This window comes from Leopardus geoffroyi, chromosome B4 (assembly GCF_018350155.1).
Source record: "Leopardus geoffroyi isolate Oge1 chromosome B4, O.geoffroyi_Oge1_pat1.0, whole genome shotgun sequence".
NCBI lineage: Eukaryota > Metazoa > Chordata > Mammalia > Carnivora > Felidae > Leopardus > Leopardus geoffroyi.
In genome coordinates, this window is record NC_059341.1 from 75066427 (window position 1) to 75090253 (window position 23827).

At 58.3% G+C, this 23827-nt stretch overlaps 1 protein-coding gene across 3 annotated transcripts; it reads right to left on the reverse strand.

The window, feature by feature from the left end:
- Positions 1-1373: 1373 nt before the first annotated feature.
- RAPGEF3 (Rap guanine nucleotide exchange factor 3) lies at positions 1374-23514 on the reverse strand. Of its 3 annotated transcripts, XM_045465648.1 has the most exons (28): positions 23161-23512; positions 22467-22679; positions 16745-16798; positions 16553-16659; positions 16080-16201; positions 15767-15935; positions 15127-15211; positions 14728-14788; positions 14543-14619; positions 14206-14352; positions 13567-13679; positions 13167-13255; positions 12784-12862; positions 12427-12577; positions 12260-12342; positions 11400-11439; positions 8847-8928; positions 8376-8522; positions 6354-6451; positions 5756-5881; positions 5484-5665; positions 5163-5253; positions 5001-5051; positions 3943-4030; positions 3521-3585; positions 2829-2883; positions 2646-2717; positions 1374-1800 (listed from the first exon to the last, which is right to left on the reverse strand). In XM_045465648.1, exons 1-28 carry the CDS (start codon positions 23164-23166, stop codon positions 1682-1684), a joined length of 2772 nt encoding a protein of 923 aa, XP_045321604.1. In that variant the 5' UTR covers positions 23167-23512; the 3' UTR covers positions 1374-1681. The 3 variants fall into 3 exon arrangements, with proteins under 3 accessions (XP_045321604.1, XP_045321603.1, XP_045321605.1); XM_045465647.1 differs by having other exon boundaries at positions 12260-12577; positions 23161-23514; XM_045465649.1 differs by lacking the exons at positions 14543-14619; positions 14728-14788 and having other exon boundaries at positions 23161-23513.
- Between the last annotated feature and the right edge of the window lie 313 nt (positions 23515-23827).

The following is a 23827-nucleotide window of genomic DNA, read 5'->3' on the forward strand; positions in this document are numbered from 1 at the left end:
CCCTACCCAGGCTCTCCCTGGAGGAGTGGGCTCTGCCCAGCTTCACCCCGTTGCTGCCACCCACCCGGTCGGGCCGAGGCCATCTCCTTGGCCCTTGAGGCAGAGCTATAGTTCGACTTGCTTTTCACTTAGAGCTGGACTGAGACCATCACACCCACCTTACCCATGGAGAAATGGAAGCGGAGAACTGTTCCTTAACTTGCTCACGTTCACTCAGAAACCTGAGGTACGATCCCAGCTGTGCCGCCTCCTGTGAAGGGCTCTAATTCTCTCCGGAAGCAGTTTGTGTGTGTGTCCATGACCACAGGGAGAAGAGAGGTCTGGCAGTGCAGGGGTGAGGGGAGGAGGACTTGAGCGAGTACGGAGCCACACCAGCTGTCTAGTCCACCTCCAGGTATGGGCCCATGGCCTCCAGACGCCCTAGGGCCCGGCTGCTCAATACCTACTCTGGGGTCATCCCCAAGGCCAAGAGATCCTTCTCCGGGCCAGACAGGGCACCTCCCCCCGCTGAGAGGAAGGAGGCCCTGGGGAGAGAGGGGGCTGCTGCAGGGCAGGGGAGGGAAGGACTGAATGCTGACGGAGCTTGCTGGGACCATTCTCATCCCTGAGAAGAGACTGGATTTCCCGGGATCCGGCTGTGGCTCAGAAAGGGATGGGCTCCCCTCCGAAGCCTCGGCCTCAGTGTTCTCTATGCATCACCTGCCGCTTCTCTGAGGCCTCGGTTCATGGTGAGGACCACCCAACAGGCTGAGACGTGCTGCAGGCAGAGAGGGACAGCAAGTGCAGCCAGGAGGCGAGGGTGGAGGAAGTTAGTCAGCTGGGCTGTGACAGTGCTCACAGACCACACTGGAGAGCCAAGGGTCGCCCCGGCCGGCCACTGACAGGGGCTCCAGGCTCCAGGAGCCGCTCCGGCCCCTGTGGTCAGGGGGTTAGGTTTGGATGGCAGTCAACCATCTTGGCGCCCTGCCTGGACCCCAGAGACCAGCGGGACCGTTTGTCAGCCTCTCTGGGTCCACTCTGGAGCGCAGCACCTCCTCCTCAGCTCTTGAGTTTGGGAGGGTGTCACCTTCACTGCCATGCCCCAACAGGGCTGGCCTGGGAACACAGCATCCCGGTTAATTCATGTTAATGGTAAGGCTCCCCAGGGACCATCACGCCTGCCCCCCTGCCCGTAGGAACAGCCCTGGCCACACCCGACTGTTTATCTCCTGTGCTCTGAGAAGAAAAGCAGGACGGCCCCTCCCCCGCGCCCCTCCCCAGGCGGCCACCCTGCCCCTGCCACACACCCCGCACAGATGTGACAGGCTCCCTCTGTCCGCTGCGAAAACAAACCGCCTACAGATGGCCTGACAACAAAGCCACAAGACACAGAATCTGGGAAAAACCTGGTGTGGAGAGCTCTCTATTGAACCCAGAGTCCCAGCACCTGCTCTGCTCTCCCACCCGCTCCAGGGCCTCTCTGCCCCCCATTCCTTGGCCTTGGGCCCCGGCTCATTCCATTCCGAGGTCCTCCTTGGCCACCCGTCATCACAGGGGACAGCTGCCTCCACGCTGCCCGCTCCAGGGCCTTGAGTCCACTCTGCGGAGAGCCCTGCCCAGCTGTGGCCAGCCTGTGGGCCTCTTGGCCCCGGGCGTGCCCTGGCTTTCCTGACGGGAAGTGCCCGCTCGGGCCCCAGCCTCCTCATGGCTCCAGCTCCCGGGACAGGCGGGAGAGTTCCCGCTGGTTGTCGATGACCTTCAGCTGCTGGACATAAGCCCAGGTGCTGGCTGGACTCCGGGTGTTCAGCGACTGCTCGGAGCCTGTGGGGGTGGGGGAAGGGGAGGGCGTAGGGGAGAGTGGTCAGGGGGGGTCACCCATGCCACTTGGGAGTGGGGGTGGGGAGGAGAGTGGGAGGGGCACCCATGCCACTCGGTAGAGCCCATCCCTTCTCCCACAAGGAGCAAACGACCCTTGCTGCCCTCCACCCCCCCCACCCGGCCACTTCCCACAGCCAGTCCTGAAGACTGTCCACCCCCCGGTCTGGAGCAGAAGGGTGGTTGAGAGCTCAGACTCAGAAAAAAACAGGTCCCCAAGATTCCATACAGCATAGTACTCCTTTTACTAAATTCAAAAACAACTGAAACTAAAGAATATTTTGTGCTCATAACATATATACGAAGCACGTTAAAGAGATAGGTACACGTACACGTGTGTGTATATATGGCTGTATATTTATCAATATATCTAAATAAATATATTCTAGAGGCACAGGAAGAGGAAACAGTCTGTAGGGAGGGGAAGCTCTTGTCAATGTGCTCACACTTGGCTGGGGCCCAGCGGTGTTCATCATATTATCACAATATATACATACATAAAATAAAATAAAGGGCCGATGATGACAGTGTTATATGAACTGTGGCTTATGATTGAATCCCACTTCATCACGCAGCTGAAGACCAACCAAAAAAATCAGGCCCGGAGTCACTAACTGTGGGGCCTTGCCCAAGTCACTTCAGTGCTCTGGCCTGTTTGTGCGTCTGTAAGCTGGGATAACATTCTACCTACGTCACAGAGGTGTGGGGGAGAGCTCAGGGCATCATGCGTGCAAGTGCCTGTAAACGCCAGCCGTGGCTGACCCGTCAGCACCCAGCCCTGCCCCACTTACACGTGGATGTCCTGGCTGCCTGGCTGTCCTCGTGGAGGTGGGAGACGCGGCTTCTGAGCGGTGAGAGGGGCACTGCGTGGGGTGAGCGGGGGGGTGGGGAGTCAGGGAGACTGGGCCGAGCCAGAGCCTGGAAGGGGACGAGGTGGGGCGGGGGGTTCCTAGCAGGGTTATCAGCCCTCTCACCATTGCTGTGGCTTCGGCAGTGATGCAGCATCCTCACGGCTCTGGCCATCATTCTCTGTGAGGACAGAAGACCGGGCCTGAGGGGCAGGACCCTGGCGTGGCCCGTGGGTCAGCTGGTAACCAAGCCCCCTTTGAGCGGGGCGCTCCCGGGGACTAGATGGGGCCATGTCTGCTTTGCCCCGGCCTACCCAACGGCCCCGCGGGGAGCAGGCAGTGCGAGAAAGACGAGAGATCAGGAAGGGCTTAGAGCGGAAGAGGCCTGGAGGGCCTTGGTTGCAGGGTGAGGTGATAAAGGCTGTCCTCTCCACTACGCAAGGGAGTGAAGCAGGGGCTATTTAAAAGAAGTATTCGTATTTGTATTATTTTCTGAAGTTTATTTATTTATTTGGAGAGAGACAGAGCGCACACAAGCCGGGGAGGGACAGAGAGAGAGGGAGAGACTCCCGAGCAGGCTCTGCAGGGTCGGCGAAGAGCCCAACGTGGGGCACAAATTCACGACCCCCAAGATCACGCCCCGAGCCGAAATCAAGAGTCGGACGCTTAACCGACTGAGCCACCCAGGCACCCCCATAGCTGTATTATTAATAATACCTTTAGACTATCTCCTGCCCCACCCCCCACCTCCTTCCACGGCCACAGTCACATCCCCCAGCCCACTCTAGGGGCAGACTCTCCACTGTCCTTGAACTCACCATCTTCTCAAAGTTGATGAGATTCTCTACCAGCGTGTGGTTTCCCTCATGGATGAAGGTCATGTCTGCCAAGAGATGGGTTTTGCTTAAAGGTCCCCAAAGCTCTTCCCCTTCCTGCAGCCCAGGAAAGGCGAAGGGCCAATAATGAGAGCCTTGGGTCTGCCCAGCCCCACACTGCCCTCTTCCTCCGGTTCCCCTCTGACCTCCTGGAGCAATTTCCTTGTATCCCTTAGGCCTCTCGTATCAGACACCATCTGATGTCACCAGCACTTGCCTGCATGTCTCAACACTGCTTCTAGCCTGGGAACGCCTCACTCATCTTTGTGCCCCCAACATGTCAGCACCCCGAGGGTCAGATAGACATACAGACGGGCACAGGACTGGAAGGGCGGAGGCAGAAGGGTAAGCTCTGGTCCTATTACCTTTGAGAAGAAGGGGCATGAAGGGGATGATGGGAGGGGAGAGCTTGGTGAGGGCCAGTCGATAGACTCGGTGGTTCCATGAGGGGTCCTGAGAGGGAAGAAGCCACAGTGAGCGAGGGAGGGCCCCGCTCAGCATGACCCACCACACACTGCGACATAAGCAAACACCATCCTCTCAGAGCTCCGCTTCCCCTGGGCCCCAGGTCTCACCACGGCGGGCTCTGCAGAGGCGGGAGGAGACCTAAAGCACTCGGCCAGCCAGCGCGCACGCGGCTTCCTGGCTTCTGGTTAGCCCCCCAAGCAAACTTCACGGCCATTAGTCTCTCAGGGGCCCTCCAGGTTTCAAAACTCTCTCTCTCTCTCTCTCTCTCTCTCTCTCTCTCTCATTTCTGTCCCTGTCCCTCTCTAGCGAGTAAATTCCTTTGAACCTCTTGAGCCTGCAAAGGGAATTTTGTTCCCAAGAGCTCAGAGCCAGGCTGACAAAAGCACCTTTGTGCCAGTTCTCTCTTGAACACTCTCCAAACCTCTTAGCCCCCCAACAATTCCTAGCAGGGAGGAGGAGTGGGAGAGGCAGTCGGCTCCCCTACTCTTCCCTCATCATTTGGCCTAATTTAGCCCACGGGCTCCTCGCATCCCCCTGAGGGGCCACTGACAGGCCCCAGTGCACCGTGGGGTCTGGGGCCTGCACCGTGGGGTCTGGGGCCAGGACTTGCTTCCAGGGTCCTGAGGCAGGTCGGCTGGAGACCGGCGATCCCCTGATGTTCCCCTGGTGCATCAGAGCCCAAGGCCAGACCCCACGTGGGCCCTGTCCTGGTCTTCATACAGGACGTCATAGCCACGGCCAATGCTCCCCGCACTGAGGGATATAATGCACTGCGCAGCTCCCTCAAAATGCTCACACTCCGTCCTTCGGCCAGCAGCCCAGACTCTCAGCCCAGAGAGAGTCAGGCTCTGACCCAGGGCTGGAAACCCTGGAAGTGACCAAAGACACATAGAAGGGCTGCTGGGAAGCCCAGAATCAGGGTTTCTGGAAGGAGGAGCCAAGGCCCAGCGCTCACCAACAGCCTCTCCAGGGCCGAGTACAGCTTCCGGACTTTGTGGGGCAGCCGCTGCAAAGGACAGGCAGATGGAGCGGTCACTGCTCTGGGACGGGAGCCCCATCCCCAACCAGGACTCCCCCCCACCCCCCCCCACCCCCCAACTCGCCAGATCATACCTACCTCCCAGGTGTGGGCCAGGCGGCTGATGGCCGAGTTGCTGAGGCCAAACATGACGGCAAAGAAAGAGTTGAGATTCTTTTGCTCCTTGAGGCTGTGAGTGGAAGACCCAGAGGCCCTCAGGGGAAGCAGCCACACCCACGGAGTCCCCACACCCAGGCAACAGCCAGCCTGGGGCCAGGACCAGGCTGGGACAGCACTGCCTCTGTGGGGGCTGGGGTTAGGTGGGGTGGGGACCTGGGGCTCGACTGAGCAGGGAGTGGGATGTGAGAGAAGGTGGCCTCAGGGCTCTGCCACACACCCACCGGCCCCACAGGTACTCACTGGGCAGCCAGCTTGATGAACTTCCTGAGCAGCTGGGCCCGCAGGCCGGGTACAGGGCAGAGACACAGCTCTGTGGCCACCCAGTACTGGAGCTCGTTGAAGCGGCGCATGAAACGCTCCAGGTTGGCGGTGGTGACGTCCCGCAGATGCTGGGGGCCCAGCACATAGTGGATCAGCTCCACCTGGATGGGGGACAGCAGGGGAGATCAGCCCATGCCGGGTGAGGTGCCCCTGCCGTCTGCGCCTCTCCCCTCCCCTCTCTGCCTCCACACCTGGTGGATACTGTTGAAGAGGTTCCAGTCGTGGTCCGTCAGCTGGCCCGCCAGGTCCTTGGCACTCACCAGGTCCAGCCCCTCAGCAGAGCCCACGGAGGGCCCCAGCTGCTCGGGGAGCGGGGTCTGCAGGTGGAAGAGAGCTCAGGAGGGGTGCCTGAGCAACCCAGGGGACAGGCGCAGGGAAGGAGAGAGTTGGGGGCGGAGACTCCGTGCCTGTGGTTGAAGGGGTGTCTGGGCGGGTAGGGCTGCTACCAGGAACGGAAGGGCCTCTGAGGCATAGGGCTTCCCAAAGAGGCATCTAGTTTCCTCCTGGCTCCCCAGTGCGGAGACCCCCTCCTTGTACGGCTCCTGTCTCCTGGGGGAGCCCCCAACAAGGGAGGGGGTCTTGTTTCTCCTTGAGAGCTCTCAACCAGCTCTCTCCCTTCCCCAGCAACTGGAATCTTCCCATCCACTGAGGCCCACTCCTTCCTCTTCTCCCTTACGTCCAGCAGCAGCCAGAGCCAGGCCCCCCTCTCCCCTCTCTATGACCCTCCCCTGCACCCACCTCTGCCACCCCTAAAACACAGCTCCTCCCTGGCACCCTGCTTGTTCCTACCAGCTCGCGCACTTCCTGTGGGTTGACAACAAAGAGCCGTTCGTTGAGCCCCAGCGATGTGGCCACACCACGGGCATCTGGCTGCAGGCCAATGGCGTCTGCAAAGAGAGCAGAGAGTGGGCTGGGAGGGGTCGGGGTGCAGAGAGGGAGGCCAGGGAGCCACTGAAGGCAGGGTAGAGGCCCCATTTGGGAGGCTGGGAGGCCCCTTCTGCCAGCAGCCAGGTTGGAGTCCTGGGCAGATGCTCTGAATGCACAGGGGCAGGTGCCCACACACCCGTACTGCCCAGGTCAGCACACCCGAGGAAGATGAGACAGGGCTCTTAGCGAGACAGGCAGAGCCTGGGCAATATTGGAGTCTTCCTGAGCTTCCTCCTTGGTCACATGGAGACAGCAAGACTTACCCTGACTACTCACGAGTCTAATAAACTAATTTATGGAAGTAGTGGCCATAAGTATACGATGCATAGAAAAGCCCTTTGAAAACTGGAAATGCCTTACAGAGGTCTTAGTGTTGATTTTCACCACTTCCTACTGACCAAGACTGTGTTTTTAGTCACGTTCGAGTCCCCAGTCTGTAGGCCAGTAGCCACCAAAGCCAGATATACGAGACCATCCATGTGTCCAAAACAGTATTACCTCATATTTATTTTTCTCTTCTGTTTTGCATTTTTACGTCGCAGGCAGCTTGATACGATGTTAGTATAGGACTATATGCAAATGGCTTACAAGCAAATATACACATAGAAGGGGGCTTGTGGTCAAAATATGAGTCACTGACATGGAAGTCCATCTAAACAATCTGAAGGTCAGTGCTCTAAACAGCTTCTGCCTCATAGTAGGGTTATCGATTAATCAAGTCCTTGGACAACTGTAATTCTCCAGGTGGCCACCAGAGGGCGGTGCTTCCCAGAACAGAGCACAGGCACCCATGACTTCATCCTGCCTCCCCACTTCCTGAAGGGGGAGAAGGTTTTGCTTTTCTGGACTCCACTCCTTGCCTTCATTCTTTGGGTACCCCTAATTCCTGTCTACCCTGGGCTCCAGCTGTCAACCCCGGGGCTGTGTCCTTCACGGAGAACTCGCAGCGGTTTCTGATGGCCCAAGTTCCCTGAAAGCAGGTCTAAATAATTCTCACGCTGCCCCGTTCTGAGCACTAACTTTGTGCCTCCTCGTGCTGAATGTTTTATATACGTTATCTTGTCTAATGGCCACAGCAGTCCTGTGAGATAGGTGCAGTTTTAGTGCTCATGTGACAGACGAGGAATCCGATAAGCGCTCTGCTCAGACCAGGATCACACAGCTAGTCAGCAGTGGGTCCTGGGATCCCAGCCCAGGTCCGGGAGTCCTGTTTCTGGTCCTAACCATCAAGCTCCTCCATCTCACCTGCCATGGTGCCTCTATCTCCCAACACCTTGCTGGCCCACTAGCTGACTCTCAAATACGTTTGCCGGCTGACAGAATGAATGAGGACTACCTAGAGTCAAAAGCCAGAGTCTCTCATTTACTATGTGGACTTGGGAAAATTGCCTATAACCCCTTTGAGCTTCAGTTTCCCCGTCTGCAAACAGGATGAAAGTACCTATCTCAATAAGGTCGTTACTCGGATTAAATGGATATATGAGCATGATAATAATAAAACCTATGTACGAACTGCTGTGTCAGACACCATTCTAAACCTTTAAATAAACGAGCTCATGCACTGCTCACAGTTCCTCTATGAAGTAGGCACTCTCATCAGCCCCATTTTACAGGTGCTAAAAAGAGCACAGAGAGATTAAATATCCTGCTCAAGGACCTACAGACACGGTGGGGCTCAAACGCAGACAGCAGGCTCCAGAGCTCACGCTCTTAAACACCACACACCGATCACTTTGAAGACACATAACGAACCGCCCTGAAATGCTAACCATCATTAACACCGATGAGTATGATAAAAATGATGATCTTAATATGGGGGGGAGTCTGGGCACGGATCCGACGGGCCTCTCCCTCGGGGCCACCCTGCCCAGAGACACGACTCACCGCCTGCAGAGTTGACCTTCACCAGCTCCTGCCCCTTGGTCCAGCCATCCTCCTGGGCCAACGCTGCCATCACCTCTCTCACTGAGGCCGTCACAGGCAGCTTCAGGGTCAGCACTGAGTGGTCCGGCCGGTAAATGTCATAGGGGACTGGAGAGGAAGACGGGGCTGAGCTGGAGGAAGGGGCTTCTTGGTGCCCCTACCCAGAAGTCAGCAGGCAGCAACGGTAGCAGTGGGGGCGGGGGATCCCCAGGAAGCAGGACAGGTGACAAGGGGAAGCCTGGGGGGATTCGCCGCACGGAGTAGGTAGGGAGGCCCTGAGCTGTGGAGGGACACACGGGGGGCAGACTCTGTCTGGCAGCTTGGAACAGAGACCCTGAGGAGTCCAGCGTGCCCTCCTCGGCCAGGCAAACTAAGGTCAAGGGTGACGACGGCAGGGTGCAGGCTATGCCCTGGCCGGCTGGGACCACCAACCTTTGTCCCCAACTCGAATGGCACAGTTGCTGCTGGGGAGGGGCTGGTCCTGGCCGGGGAGCCAAACAGGCATGTTCCTGGCCTAAGAGGGAGAGAAAGTAAGGCCCGGAGGACACAGAGGAGAGCACGCAGAGCCAGGGAGAGGACTCTGTCACGGGAGCATGGGGCCCACGCAGCACACACACCCCCAGTGGGGTCTGCTGGCGGCAGGAATCTGAGCCCCAGCGGGCGTCGGGCGCCACGGCTCCATGAGAAGAGCCAGAGCAGGGCTACAAACAAGCCAGTGCCCAGTACATGTGTGTCACCCCCTTTGCCAAATAGATCCAGGGCTGGTCTAATATGAGCACACCTCAGCTGTTGGCCCTGGTTTTCTCTTCCTCTTCCTCCTTGGGCTCACGTTTGCTAGTCTGCTATTTGCTACATGTCAGGCTGAGCACAGGCTTATTCTAAGTGTCTAAATATTCACAACAGCCCTTTGACGAAAATATCATCATTCTTATTCCCATTTTACAGAGGAGATAAGTGAGGCTCAGAGAGGTTAATAACCTGCATGAGGCCACACAGCTGTACGTGCCACAGCTGGAATCCTAACCTGCTCCTCCCTCCCTCCCTCCCTCCCTTCTTACCCGCCAATGCTCTACTCCCCCGTGTCACCTGCCCTGTCCAGTCCCACAGCCGCTCCTCACTGGGCCCCAACACTGGGCCGATGCGGCAGCCCTGATGGGCAAACGCCTCCGGAACGCAATTCCTCTGCCCACCCGACTGTTCTTCCAATGCCTGTACTGACTCTTCCTCCTCCAGCTCTGCAGGCGGCAGATCCTCCAGGTTCAGACCCTGCCCCCCGCCCCTGGCCCGGCTTCCCCACAGCTTGTCATCTTGTTCTGGGGGTTCCTCTGCGCCCTCCCTCCCAGCCCAGGCCAACCTCCTGTTCCACCTGCCCAGTGGCCTCCCTCCTCGTGTGTTACAATGGCCCTACTATTCTCTACCCTCGGCCCTCGGTCGCCTCCCGCCCTCCCCCTCCAATCTGCCTGACCTGAGCCAGACTAAGCTTCCTAATATAGCTTCAAGGCCATCATTGTCTGCTGGATAAAGCACAGGCTCCTTAGCTGACTTACTCAAAACACACATCTGACCTTGTCAATCCGTGGCTCCAACACCTCCGGTTGCTCACATGGTTTGGAGAACAAGCACCAAACCCCTTACCGAGGCTCACGGGGCCCTGCACGTTGTGGCCCCTGCATGCCTCCCCGGTCTCCTCGCTCCTTCTCACGCTCCCTCCTGCAGGGTCCCTAACGGGTGGACTCCCTTCCCCTTGAACCTGACTGCAGTCCTCTACTGCCTTGATCCTCACACCCCGCAGCTCTCGGCTCCTGGGGTCGCTCTCCCTGATCCTGACCCCGAGTCAGCCCCTCCCTTTTCAGAGACTCCCTCCTTTTCCGTCCTGCATCGTGACACTGCTCAGCAGCTCTGTCCCTCACTTGACTATGAGCCCCACGAGGCCAGGGGCGGCTCTCCCCTACTACCGCATTGTCAGCACCTAGCACAGTGCCCAGCACACGAGGGCGATTCCACACTAGTTCCTGAGCATCAGGCACGAGCCGGGCAGTGTGGGAGCCCTGGGGAAACAGAGGTCCAGGCCCTTCCCTCATTCTAGTGGGACGTGACCGACACTAACAGACAATAAGCAAGTAGGCAAAGAAACAAAACGACTCCACCTGGTCATAATGCTTTGAAGGGAATCATGGAAGACACCTTGGAGGAAGCAGAGAGGGGGCCTGCGGGAAGTGGGGAATGCTCTGGATAGGGAGATGGGAGGGGGGCCTCTCTGAGAACCAACATTTTGGCTGAGATCAGAAAGATAGGAAGGATGTAGGTGGGCAAAGAACCAGAGAAAGAAAGTTCCAGACCCTGAGGGGGGAACATGTGTTGCCCGTAGAAGAGGAGGAGCTGTGAGAGTCTCCAGCAGGAGGAGCAGGAGTGGGGACAGGCAGCTGGGCACAGAGAGCCCGGTTGTTCTTCCCAGGGCAGCATTCCCCACAACCAGCCCCATCCTACCTTTCCAGTCTTTTTTTCCTACCATGCCTCAAGAAATCTTGGCTCCTGCCCCCTGTTCTCATTCCCCTTTGCTCCCTGTGGGCCCCCGCCGGGAACGGTATGGGCCATCTCTGGCTCCCAGAGTGCTGGGCACCCGGAACCCTGGGCTTCAGAGGCTGCCTTCAGGCAACCACCCCTCACCTCCCAGGGAACTGCTAACAGGCTCTGTGAACATGGATTCCCTCCCAAATGCAACAGAAGCCCCTTGGGGTGAGGGAGGGGTGGAGAGGTGACCTTGGGCCTCTGTGTCTCCCATCAGGCCAGCTCCCAGTGCCACACATGGCTCATGCTCTGTGAACACCTGTCCCCGTCCCGGGGGTGTGTCTGTGCATGGGGATCCCTTCCCAGGCAGAGCCCCTGGGGTGGGGGCTGGAGGGGCCGTGTGTGGTCCCGGAGGCGGGCAGAGAAAAAAAGCCGGGGCCAGACAGAGGTGAGAGGAGCCAGTTCATATGCAGACACCTTCATCTGAGGAGATGCATTCCCACAGCCGTTTTCCATCCTGGGGAGCAAATGAGAAGGGAGGTGACATGAGACCAGGGGCCCCCGTGGGCAGGGCAGGGGCAGGGAGGGCTGGCTCCGGATCCCGTCCACCCTCCTCAGAGGCTCAGAGTTTTGCACACATGGTAAGCACCAGCTAGAGAGGGGCAAAGCGGGGGCTTGCAACCCAGAGCCTGCACTCTGGGATTTCCCCAGGCCAGCAGGGGAAGGAGAGTTCAAGGAAGTACCCCAGGTGTCAGACTGGGCAGGGGCCACTGCAGGTGAGCTCTCCCTGAACCTCACCTGCCCCCATGGGAATGTCTGGGAGGGCCAAGATAAGCTCTAGGGAATTCACCGGGCGCGGCCAGCAGGAACCAGCCCTGAGGATGCTTGGTAATAAATATGTGCAGAGTGGAGGAAGTGAGGACAGCAGGTGCGCTCGGGATATGAGAATGACACGGGAGTGACTGCGTGATGCAGGAGAATGCACGAACATGACGTGAGGTGGACAGCAAGGGGACTGGTAAGAACAGCTAATTGAACGAGCAGGTCTAGACAAATGAGCAACCCCAGCCGACGCTCGTGGAGCACACAGGGCATGCAAGGCACCGCTCGGTGCTCTTAAGGCGTGCTAACATTTTGTCCTCCTGAGATAGGATCTCTCCTGGTTTTCCAGACTGGAGCCCAAAGCCCTGAGAGGGAGGAACGTGCCCAGGGCGGCACAGCTACAGGCGGTGCAGCTTGGATTTCAAGCCACATGTTTGGCCCCAGGGGTGCTGTTCTCAGTCCCTGATGCACTGCCTGGCATTCATATGGAAGGTTGACTGGGAGCCAGGCGTTACCTGTGGTGTTTCCGCCTCTCCGGCCACTGCTCCCGTAGCAGGATGCAAAGCCGCGCGTCTCTGCTCACCAGGTCTGAGAGTTTCTGGGAGGAGCCAAGATTCATCAACACAGAGGTGGCTGCATCTACGCTGGCAGCCCAATCCGGCCCTGCCTCACTCCCAGGTACCTGGAGAAAGCTGGTGGCCACGGGGTCAGCGTAGAGCATGGGACCATACAGGGCCACCCACTGGCTGACCAGCCGCAGGACCTGCTGCCTTTTGTTGCAGACGTAGGTGCTGTGCTCCTGCTCACTGCCTCCTGAGGGCTCCGCGTGGAAGGTGGGCACCGGTCAAGGGGACCACAACATCCAGCCAGACCACCCACCACACCGCGGGAAAGGAGGGGCAAGGATGCCCAGGGCCCACTGACAAGCTGGCCTTGGCATGAGGCTGGTACTTCAGAGGGTTCGGCACAGCCATGCTGTGAGGGATGCCTTCCCCCTGCTCCATACAACATCCTAGTCACCCCGGGGCTGGAAGGATATTGGTGCAGGAGGGCAGCACAAAGCTGGGCGCTGGGCATGAAGACGCTGTGGGTCAGGAGGAAGTCGCTGAGAAATGTCTCTGTAGGGCAGGGACAAGGGGACAGGAGGAGGCTTCAGAGATTAAGTCTACTGAGCACTGACATAGGCATAGCTGGAGTAGCCCTTCTCCCGGTCCCATAATGGGCGGTGTGCCAGCAACGTCCAGCCGCTGTGACAGCTCTCCCCACCCAAGCCAAGAGCACAGGAACGAGTACTTCTTGCCGACTGACCACATGGAGCAGCCCAGCAGCCAGTGAGGTCAGACTCAGGGTGCCTGGCCCTCTCCCAGACGACACTGCCCACCCGCTGAGTCACACAGCAGGCAGGGTGTCTCTTGCCCCCACCTGTTGGGTCATGAGCACTGGAATCAGGCCGCATGGCCTCCAAGAGCAGTTCTAGGATCTTCTCTGGGGTGCCAGACATCACTGTATACCTAGCAGAAACAGCCAGTCCATAGCACACGTGCTACCACTCCCACTCCCGTATCTGGGACAGACATCAATAATCAATCACATCATCTCACTCTTCCCTATTTGCCAGTTCTGTCCCACCTTGGGGTTGGAGGGAAAGCTGGCTCTGGGGGGGGGGGGCACATCTTATGCCTGGGTGCCCCTCTTCCCCCCATCCCCAGGAGGCCAGCAGGCAGGGGTCGGACACGGAGGAAGGGAGGAAAGCCTGGGAAACGGAAGGAGAGAAGGTGGGCAAGAGAGAAGGGGTGCAGAAGGAGCATGGCGGGTGTGTTACCGGTTCCTGCCTGGGGTTGGGGGGCGAGAAGGGCCAGCGCCCTGGGAGGCTCTCTCCAGCACCAACACCACTTTGCCGTGCTCTTCTAGCCTCATGGTCTTTGCTTCCACATCCTGGACGACAAGCCATACCCAGAGCTCAGCACACATCATGGCTCCTTTCCCCCATTTTAGAGCATCTCCCTCCACCTCCATGCCAGACCCACAAGGCTCCCACAAGGGCATTCAGCCCTTCTCCCACCCCATTCCATGCCCATGGCCTTGGATCTGCCCTACCAGTCCTGTCTATCATGCAGCCTGAGCCCCTCTCTACCCATCCCTCACTGGCCTCCCTCTGTGGCTCCCCCTTTCCATTACACTGCCTCCCCTCAACCCTAGTCCCCTAGCTCTCTGTGACCCCCTACCCCCACGGTCTCCCGCACTGAGCTGGAGTTCTTGGGTCTCGCTAAACTTCTTCAATGTGCTATTGCCCTCCTCACTTGGCCATACTCCAGCCATCACCTCCAAGTTCCCCCATCTCCTACCTCTCCCTGCTCCTTACAGGCCCTCTCTGTCCACGCCCCTTACCTTACCCCCTACCACTTCTCCAGAGACATGTCCCTGCCATGTCCCCTGCCCTCCCCACCCCTAGTAATGGCACCTTGATGATACGGTTGAAGTCCTGCTTATCCACACGGAGAAAATGACAGTTATCTTCTCGCAGGATGATGGTGGCTGCCCGGGGTGCATCATTCACCAGAGCCAGCTGTCCAAAGTCATCTCCCTCATGCAGTGTGGTCACCAGCCCCTGCAACCAGGTCTCAGTCACAGCCCAGCCAGGCCCCCCAACACTCAGAACAGATGCACGGTGGGAGAACCCCAAGGCAGGAGGAAAGCTGGAGATTGGCAACCTTGGGTCCATTGAAGGTACTTCCTGGGAGGACTTGGACCAGGGAAGCCGGTACAACCCAGGGGCTGGGGAGACAGGAAGAACTCACTTTGCCATGGGTCACCACGTTGACAGATCCCTTCCAGATAATGTACCACGAGGTGCCCTTGTCTCCCTGGCTGAACACTGAGAGAAGCACAGATCAGACACTCCTGTGGGCATCCCCCACTTCTCCATGGCCTCTGCCACGTCCAGGTCCCTGCTGCCCAGCTTCCTATCCCCTGTCTGACTTACACACGGTCCCTGCTCTGCTGTGGGGTTCAAAGAGCAGAACTGCTGCTAATTCCCGCTTCACCTGTGAGGTGGGGAGAGGAGGGTCAGTGGGGTGAGCCCAGGGTACGAGGCGGCAGTGGCGGGGGGGGGGGGGTTAGGTCCAAAGACACAAGTGCTCGGGGGCAGAGATGTGGCTAGGTCAGATGCCAGGGATTCAGCAGGATACAGGGCAAGGGGAGGAAATGAGCTAAGAGAGGCAGAAGGATTTCTGGACGAGGATGCTGGGAACAAGAAATTAGATGGGCATTTCCCAGCCATTGGCACGAGGCGAGGGACGTGTCTTCTGGCTCAGCAGTTGGGGCCTCAGGGGCTCACAGGGAGAGGGGGTCCTGGGGAGAGTGTGAGGGCGGGCAGACTGACCGAGTTGGAGAGGTGGGCCACGGCCTTGATATGCAGCAGCTCCTCAAAGATGAGGTCCAGCTCCTCGTCTGTGCGCTGACCTGGGCTGCGGGCACGGAAGGGCCGGGAGGCACACGGCGTACCGTGGGTCTAAGGGCACGGGAGCCGCTACACCCACCACGCTCTGGGCCCGAGGCCAGCTGGATTGTTACCCGTAACAGGCCAGCCACCACTGAGTGCACACGGCGTGCCAGACCAGGGCTAGGCGCTTCAAGTGCATTATTTCTGCCCTCATGACAACCCCTGATGTGGGCATCGTTATCCTCCTTTGACAGAAGAGGAAGCTGGCACGGAGAGGCACGGAGAGGCCCAAGGCCACCCAGCTAGTAGCCAGCGGAACTGGAATTTGAACCCAAACCTGCCTGCAGACTCCAAAGCTCCCCCGTCTCAGCCACTGCGGCACCTGAGCGGACAGGTCTTTGGAGGTGCTGTGCCCCCCACCCACAGTTACAGAGGAAGAAACGGGTTCAGAGGTGGGGAAGGAAGACTCCAGATGACCCAGCGAGAAGTAAGGGAAACTCTCAGCGATGAAACTGAGAAACTGCAGAGTCTGAGAGCCGCGTGAGGCCCAGGATTGTGGGGCGCAGGGCACCCGACTCACGGCTTTCGAAGCGCCACAGTGAGCAGGGCATCAGGCCCCCGCTGGGAGAGCAGGGCCATAGCCTCCACCAGTTCCTCCTCCAGCTCATGGACTCCCACGGGCTCTGGCTCTGGCCCGGGGAAACGGTAGAATTGGGTATCTCGGTCCTGGAAGGTCCAGTCGTGTTTCACTGCAGGGCAGAGGCCCAGGTGTGAGGAGAGGAAATTGAGGCCGCGTGGGTACAAAGCCCCCATTGCAATTGCAGGCACCCCCGGATGCCTGCTCCCCAGGACCGGCCGGCCCCACGGGGGCCCCACCCTGGGCTCGGGCTCACCATGGCAAAGGGCACCTTCATCCAGAAGCACCTGGCAGATTCCAACGGCTTGGTTTCGGGAATGAACTCCAAGGCTCAGTGCCAAGATCCCATCCACCAGCTCCCGGCCAGAGCAGCACTGCCTACAAGAGGGGAGGGGACAAAGAGGAGGGAGAATTAAGCGGCAGGAGGGTGGAAGGCAGAAGGAAGACTTTCCAGGTGCCTTCCCTCTGTGGTGACAGCACGGAGACTGCTTGGGATTTTCTCTCTCCCCCTCTCTCTGTCCCTCCCCTGCTTATACGTGCTCTCTCTCTCTCTCTCTCTCTCTCCCTCCCTCTCTCTCTCTCAAAATAAATACATCAACCTTAAAAAAAATTTAAAAAGAAACAAGCGCCTTCCTCGGCTAGAAGCAGGACTCAGCCCCGATGTCCAAAGTAGAGCAAAAGGGAGAGAAAATGGGGGTGGGCAAGGAGGCGGCTCAGGCCTCCACTCACCGATAGAGCCTAAGGTGGTACTTCCGGTCTCGGATAAGGGTCGGGCAGGTGGCCAGGAGGTGTCGATGCAGCTGCTTCCCAGCCCGGAGCACCCGCTCCGTGGAGGCCTAGGACGGGGGCAGCACAGCAGGTTCAAGCCCTGACCCCCGGCGGTGCTGTCCCCTCCCGGCTCCTCCCCCTCCCGGCTGGTACCTGCTCCAGGCTCACGCTGAAATCCAGGGACTCCTCACTGTCCGTGAGTGGCGTCTAAGGGCAGGGGCGGGAGCAGGGGGAGGGTCTGCACGTTAGTGCCAGGACTTCAAATCCAGCTCTTAGACCTCGGCCCTCCCCCGTCTCTCTCAGTCCCTGCCCAGTCCCCAGCTCCAAACACTCAGTCAACAAATACACTAGTTCTCCCTGACCACCCCTGTATGCCAGGCACCCGCCTCTTTCCACCGTATCACCAGAACTTTGCCTTCCTTCTAGACTCACGCACTGCACCCCCGCAGATGAGCTCCCCATTCTGCTTACTCAGGGCCCAAGTGTGCCCAGGCTCCCAGGTAAACCACACCTGTGCAGGGGAGAGAGCTGAAGAGCATGAGGATGGGAGGTAAGGAAGGCCCATGATAGGCCAGGAAGTGAGTGGCTTGGAAGGGAGGCCTAGAACACCTGCTCCTGGGCCAGAGTCACAAGGCCTGATCCTGAGCCAGGCTTTGTCCCCAACCACAAGACCCTGAGACGCCTGGATTCAAATCCCTGATCCTCCATTTCCTAGCAGTGTGATCCCGAAGATAGGGCTAACTTCTCCCTGCCTCAGTTTCCTTGTCCATAAACTCTATAAAACACTCGTAATACCAATACAGAGGCTTTGGGAAGGGTTACGTGAGTGATTCGTACCGAATGTTTAAAGCACTGCCTGGCATAGAGTTGTATGTACATGTTAGCTATTATTACTCATCTGTGAAGCAGAGGGCAGGCTGCTTGCTGGAAAGCCCCTCATGAGTCTTCTTTTTTTTTTTTAATTTTTTTTTTTAACGTTTATTTATTTTTGAGACAGAGAGAGACAGAGCATGAATGGGGGAGGGGCAGAGAGAGAGGGAGACACAGAATCAGAAGCAGGCTCCAGGCTCTGAGCCATCAGCCCAGAGCCCGACGCGGGGCTCGAACTCACGGACCATGAGATCGTGACCTGAGCTGAAGTCAGACGCTTAACCGACTGAGCCACCCAGGCTCCCCTCATGATCCTTCTTTTGCTGCCACCTGAAAACTGGAATTTGTGGACCTCTCTGGACAGGGTGCCCTACCCTCTATGAGCCCTCCCAAAGGCGCAGCACTTTATAGTTTACAAAGTGTGTCTCCCTCCATGATGTCCTGATTCTCTACAGAATAGGACCAGATATAAAGTAGGCAGAACAGGGATGGTCCGTCCTCTTTGACTTAAGAAACAGAAGTCTTGGGGTGAAGAGCCCATGTAACTCAGTCACACGTACTTGGGACGGCCAGACAGCCGTGCATAAATTCCAGAAGTGCTCACATTCTTGGTCTCACCCCACCCACCGCACCTGCCTGGTTCCTTCCCTTCCCCCTTCTCGCCAGCTCTCTCTCCTGCTTTCCCATATACACTCAGCCCCTGAAAAGGACCTGGCTAGGAAGCTGGGGTACAACCAGACTTGGGGCCAGAACCCCCTCTGCTCATCCTGGCATCTTCCCACTGTGTGCCAGGCAGAGGCCTGAGGTCTGGCATGCATAGGCGCCTGGCCCGGGGCTGGGCGGAAGTCACTAGGTGTCCCAAGGGTATCCCTGCCCGGGTCATGGGGCCCAGCCTGGTGCCAGACACAGAGCCCTGGAGACTTAGCAACAGGAAATGAGGAGGAGGAGGAGGAGGAGGAGGAGGAGGAGGAGGAGGAGGAGCCAGGGAAGGAGGAAGGGCAGGAATGCTACCCAGCCAGCCCCCTGTGTTGGAACAAACAGTGCTGAACACTAATGACTTGTTGTTGTTCATGTCAAAAGGCCCAGGTGGCCCCGGTCCCTGCCCCAACTCTCTGGTGCCCACGACCCAGGCTCCAGCATATGCTCCCTTCCTGGTATTATTCTGACCCTGGAGGGCACATCAGGAGGGGAGGTGCCAGCTCACAACCCAGATCCCAGATCTCCAGGCCTTGTTTAAACCGTTTCCTGCCCTGCCCCAGGGAATAAGCAGGAGGGTCAGAAGGAGGCTCTGACCCATCAGAGGTGAAGAAGTTTCCTGAAGGCATCCCTCCCAATTTGCCAAGGAAAGCAGGAGCCCAGAAAAGATGAAGTAACTTACCCTGAGTCACACAACTACTCAGAAATTCAAGATCCTACTGAATAACCAACAGTGGCCCCGAAAGTAGGTGTTTGTCTGCTGTTTCACAGCTAGACAGAAGGAGGCTCCGAGGTTACATAACCTGTCCTGAGAGTGGGTAAACAGGGCCACCAGGATTCACACTGTGCCTGTCTGATTCCAAAGCACAGGTCACCATCTCCCAGGCACCTCCACTGCCTCATGTTTGTCCCACTTCATGCTATGGAAGGGTAAATTCTGCCCTCAGGAATGTTCCAAGGGCAAGTAAGTCTGGAAGACACGGCGTGAAACAAAGTTCTGTGGGTTTGTCATAGTCCCTCTGGGACTATGTCCACATGCACTGGGAGCCTCCTAGGCTGGGGGTGGGGGTACTATTCAGGATATGGTCAAGGGCATGGGCTCGCCATCCATGTGTCTCGGCCAAATCTCAGTTCCTAGTTGTGTGACCCAGCTAGTTGTGTGACCCTGGCTGCTCATTGACCTCTCTGCCTCAGTCTCCTCATCTGTAAAATGGGGTTCGTGATAATAGTAGCTATGTCACAGGTAATTATGAGGATCAAATGAGTTAATAACATAAAGCACGCAAAGCGATGCTTGGCTTGTGGTAACCGCTTAGTAAATGTTAAGCAACTCGATTAAACTTCGTTATTTTATGATGGGTGCCTATTACCTGGACACAGTGCAAAGAAGTGTTGTACCTTGGCTGACCCTCTCTCTGATGTGATAACCCCGAGCGTCAGCTCGGGGTTCTCAGTTGGAAAGAAGTGGCTGGTATGGGTAGGGGGGAAGGCTCTTGACCACTGCCTCCTCTCCCGCCTGGACAGGAAGGACGCAGGGTAGGAGAGGAGGGGGTAGCTAGCTTCCCTGCACCAGCGCCATAGCCTGCCCCCCCTCCTTCCCTCCCTGTCACTCAGTGTCAGAGCCACGCTGAAGGGGCAGGCACAGAGCCAGAGAGCCTCGTGGGGACCTGTCAGACCAGTTCCCTTAGGCCATGGCTAGGGTCTCAGGCCAGGGCTGTGTGTGCTGGGACAGGGAGAGGACGCAAGGGGAAGGGTGATGCTTTGGGGTGTCAGTGTTTTCATTTACAGCAAAAGAAAGTGCACCATGAGCTCAGACTCCATGGCCAGGTCACCTGGGACAGAAGCCTAACTTTGTCTCTTAGCCGATGTACAACCCTGGACCTGTCACTTAGCCACTCTGTGCCTCTGTTCTCTCATCTATAAAAGGAGACAATGACACTGGTATCTATAGCTCACACGGCTATTGTCAGCTCACTTGACATGAAAAAGGTAAAGCTCTTATAATGCTGCCTGGGACACAAGTATTATACAACTATTAGCTACTACCATTGTTTGAACATGCTTGCGTGAAAGCATGTTTTCTGAGTTAGAGAATCTGGCCACCTCTCCCCAAACAATCCCTCAAAGGGAAGCATCCCAGGCTTCTCTGAGATTACGGGATCCCCCCCCCCCAAGAGGTCATCCTGATCTTGCCCCTGCCTCTAGATAAATTGATCCCTCTCTGGCTCCTGGGCATTGGACAAGATCTCCTCTCCTTCTCATGCTTCCCAAAGGAGATGTTCTTCCATCCCATCCCAGTGTCACTTTTGCCATCGATGGTAAGTCCGTCCTCTGTCTAACCTCACCCTCCTGTAGCCTGCTTTCATTTCTCTTGTCCTGATCTAGTAGCAACAGAAAGTACTCTCTTCAGACCTCAGGAGGTTGATGGGTTTCCCCCTGGTTTTCTAAGAGGCAGGCATGACCGGAATAACTCCCAGCACTGTTCGCCTAGGCTCCACCCCTTTACAACATCCACCCCCTACCCTACATGTGCACACTCCCTGACAAGCCCTTCTTCCCTCATGTGAGCCCCTCCTAGGCCAGACGAATCATCTCACAGGTGAGAGGAGCGACTTGACTGGTCCCCAGAACCTCTTAAATGCAGCCGCAGCGGGCTGAAGCCACCCCACTCACCCATTCCCCAGAGACGGTCAGAGGGCGGGGTGTGGCCCAGGCCCCTAGCCCTAAAAATCTAAGTACCCTTTAATCACCAATTCCCACCTACCCCCCCCCACCCCCACCCCACACACACCTGGCTAGAGAGGGGCTGTGTTTCTGTGACTTTCACCCTATTTACACTCCAGCAACCCTCACATTGCCCTTCTGGCTTCCCCGTGCACCCCAGCTCTTCGATTCTGGGGGTTGAGGGAGTCAGGAGACAGCCTGGCGGCCTCTTCCACCCCTTCCCAGACTCTGGGTCCCAAGGGATCCTCCAGTGACCTCATTGTCCTGGCACCTGACCTTTCCCCCACTCACCACCTTGCCTCTACAAGCTGGGAAGGGGACAGGAAATGCACAAGTAATTATAGACTGAGAGGGAAGGAGGGAGGGAGGGTTCCAGCCCACGGGCTCCAAGCAATAGCTACTACCAGTGACCTGGCGGGGTGGGGGAGACAGCTTAGCCCAGAAGGGGCCAGCTCCCCTGCTCCCTCCAGAGCCCCATCTCGAGCAGGACCCAGGCCCAAGAGGGCCCTGACCAGGAAGACCCAGGGAGGGAGTGCGGGAGGGGTTGGGGGGGAGAGCCAGGGACACCTAGATTATCCTCCCAGTTCCGACGCTGAGGAAGAGCCCATCACTTCCGCAGACCTAGTTTTTTCTCACTCAGCCTCCTATTTTGATAAATATAAAGGCCATTGGGCAAGAGGTGGGAGGAAAGATGCAGAAGGTGGTAGTCACTCCACTCAAAGGGACTTGACGACAAGAGACATAAGTGACAAGCTCTCCCAATTCTGTCGTCTGCTCTGGTTTTCCCTCGACCCCTTTGCCCAAGTTCCCTCCTGGTACCAGCGCCCCCTCCCCCAGCCGCCTGCCAATGCTGTCCCCGTGGGCAACAGAACAGACACACAACTGAACCTCACTGAATCTCAGGTGAAGGAACTCGGTGAAGTCTGGGTGGTTGGAGAGAGCTTCTCCGCTGATTTGGATCCTGCGACCATTATCCTGTCCCCCACCCCGCCCCCACTGCTCTTCCCCTCCTGCCCTCTCCTTCATTCTCGCAGCTCCAGGACGTTCTTCACTGGCAAAGGGAGACTCCAGCTCCAGTCTCCAAACTTCTCAGAGTCCCCCGCTGAGCCCCCCAAAGCCAGATGCCAAGCACTGTTCACATGACCACCTCACCCCAAGATCAAGCAGAATTGACGCAGTTCTGTTGCTCACTGAGGGAGAATGTTGCCACGGTGATGTACCAAGAGCAATAAACAAGTTTACCTCACCTCCCACCTTGACCTGGCCCCCAGCGTCTCACACATGCCTCCCCTCACCACCTGGAGAACACACAACCACCCACCTCAGGGCACACAGAGGTGACACAAATGACAAATCCCTCTCTCCTGCCCCCAGGCCACAACGGGAAGACGCGAGTACCACATGCACATGGACGTACACGGTGCAGCTGTGTGAGCCACCCACGCGCACAGCGGCCAAGCTGCTTGACCCACTGTCCAGCCCAGCAGGAGCCCCCACACCCCGAGAAGCATGCTCTTTCTCCCAGTCCAGGCCCTCCTGCAGTCCTTGGTGCCTGGCCCTGGCCCGACAGACGATGGGCACTTACCCAGCGGAGCCCCTGGATGCAGCTGGGGCGCTGGTGCTCAAGCAGCAGCTGGTAAGAACAGCTCCGGGGCCGGTGCATCCTCTTCAGCACCATGTTGAGCAGGGTCCCCTCCGGCACCACGTCCGGGAGGCCTCCCACCTGCGATGCTCCGAGAGCTGGGCTGTCCTCCACAGCCAGGCCCACCTGCCAGCGGCTCTCACCTGGCCAGCCCACCTGTGACGCAGGGAGGAAGGCAGAGAGCCATGGGGCTGGGGCTGGGACTGGGACTGGGGCAGCTGGACCAGGGCACAACTGCCCCAGGCAGAACCACTTCCTCTGAGTCCTCTGGACTGGTCAGGCGGAGGTGCTGCAACCCTGCCAGGAGCCGGGGGAGGGACAGGAAGACCTTCACTGGGGCCTGCCGGTCTGGCGCACTTAGGGGTCTCCAGCTGGCGGACCGGAGATCGGGCCTTTCTTCCCGGTCTTCTTTGGACTTCTGCCCCACCCCACTGCCCATGTCCCTGGAGGGATCTCCACCACCTCCCAGTATGAGGCTACCGACTCACTGGATCCCCCAGAAATGCAGCTGCAGCTCAACCCTTCTTCGCCCCTTCTCCTTCACCCCTGACCAGCCCTCTCTTTCCCACCCAAACACCCCACCCACCATGTCAGCTTCCTCTCCTGTTCCTCCCCACCCTGACCCCACTTTACCCACCTTCATGGTCCTTCTCAAGCTTGCACAGCCCTGCAGGCTCTAGCAAAAGGTTGGGGAGGGGGAGACCCTCATCGAGACCCCTACTCCTCCTGGAGGGGTGTGGGCTGTAAGCCCCAGGCGAAGCGGAACAGGGTTAATTCCTAGCTGGACTGGCTGCCAGGGCGACCGGCTGGGTGTAGAGGCTCCTTTTGGGTGGGTTGAGGGCAGGGGGCGTAGGGGGGAGTCCCCCCCCCAGCGGCAAGGAGCCCCAAGCCTCCGCCTCCGTCCCAGACGAATAAGCCAGCTGGCACCGGGCGCCGAAGCGAGGCTGCAGCTGGCACTGGTCCGGGCGGGAGCTGTCACACCCCCTACGCTGCCCGCCCCCTTCCCCTCCCCGGGACAGGCTGGGAGGGCAGGGAGGAGGCGCCCGGCCTTACTGTGGGGGAGGGCACAGGGAAGGGGGCGGGCTGGGCCGGGGGTGGAGTCTGGACTCCGGGGTTGTAGGGCGGGCACCAGTCGGAGGCCTGAGAAACCCCAGGGGGGCAGGAGCGGCCCAGGGTTGTGTGTCGCGGCGGCCGCGGCCGGAGTGTCGGGGTAGGGGTGCAGAGTGGCCGCGCAGGCCGCCACGTGGCCGGGAGGAGAAATGCAAACACGGAAACCAGGGGAAGGGGGAGAGGGGTGAGTCATT

Coding starts and splice junctions, on each gene's coding strand:
- RAPGEF3 (XM_045465647.1), bottom strand. Junction 5,666..5,755: donor TCTTCAACAGTATCCACCAG/GTGTGGAGGCAG, acceptor TCCCCCATCCAG/GTGGAGCTGATCCACTATGT. Junction 4,031..5,000: donor CGGCCCTGGAGAGGCTGTTG/GTGAGCGCTGGG, acceptor CTTCCCTCTCAG/GACCCCTCATGGAACCACCG.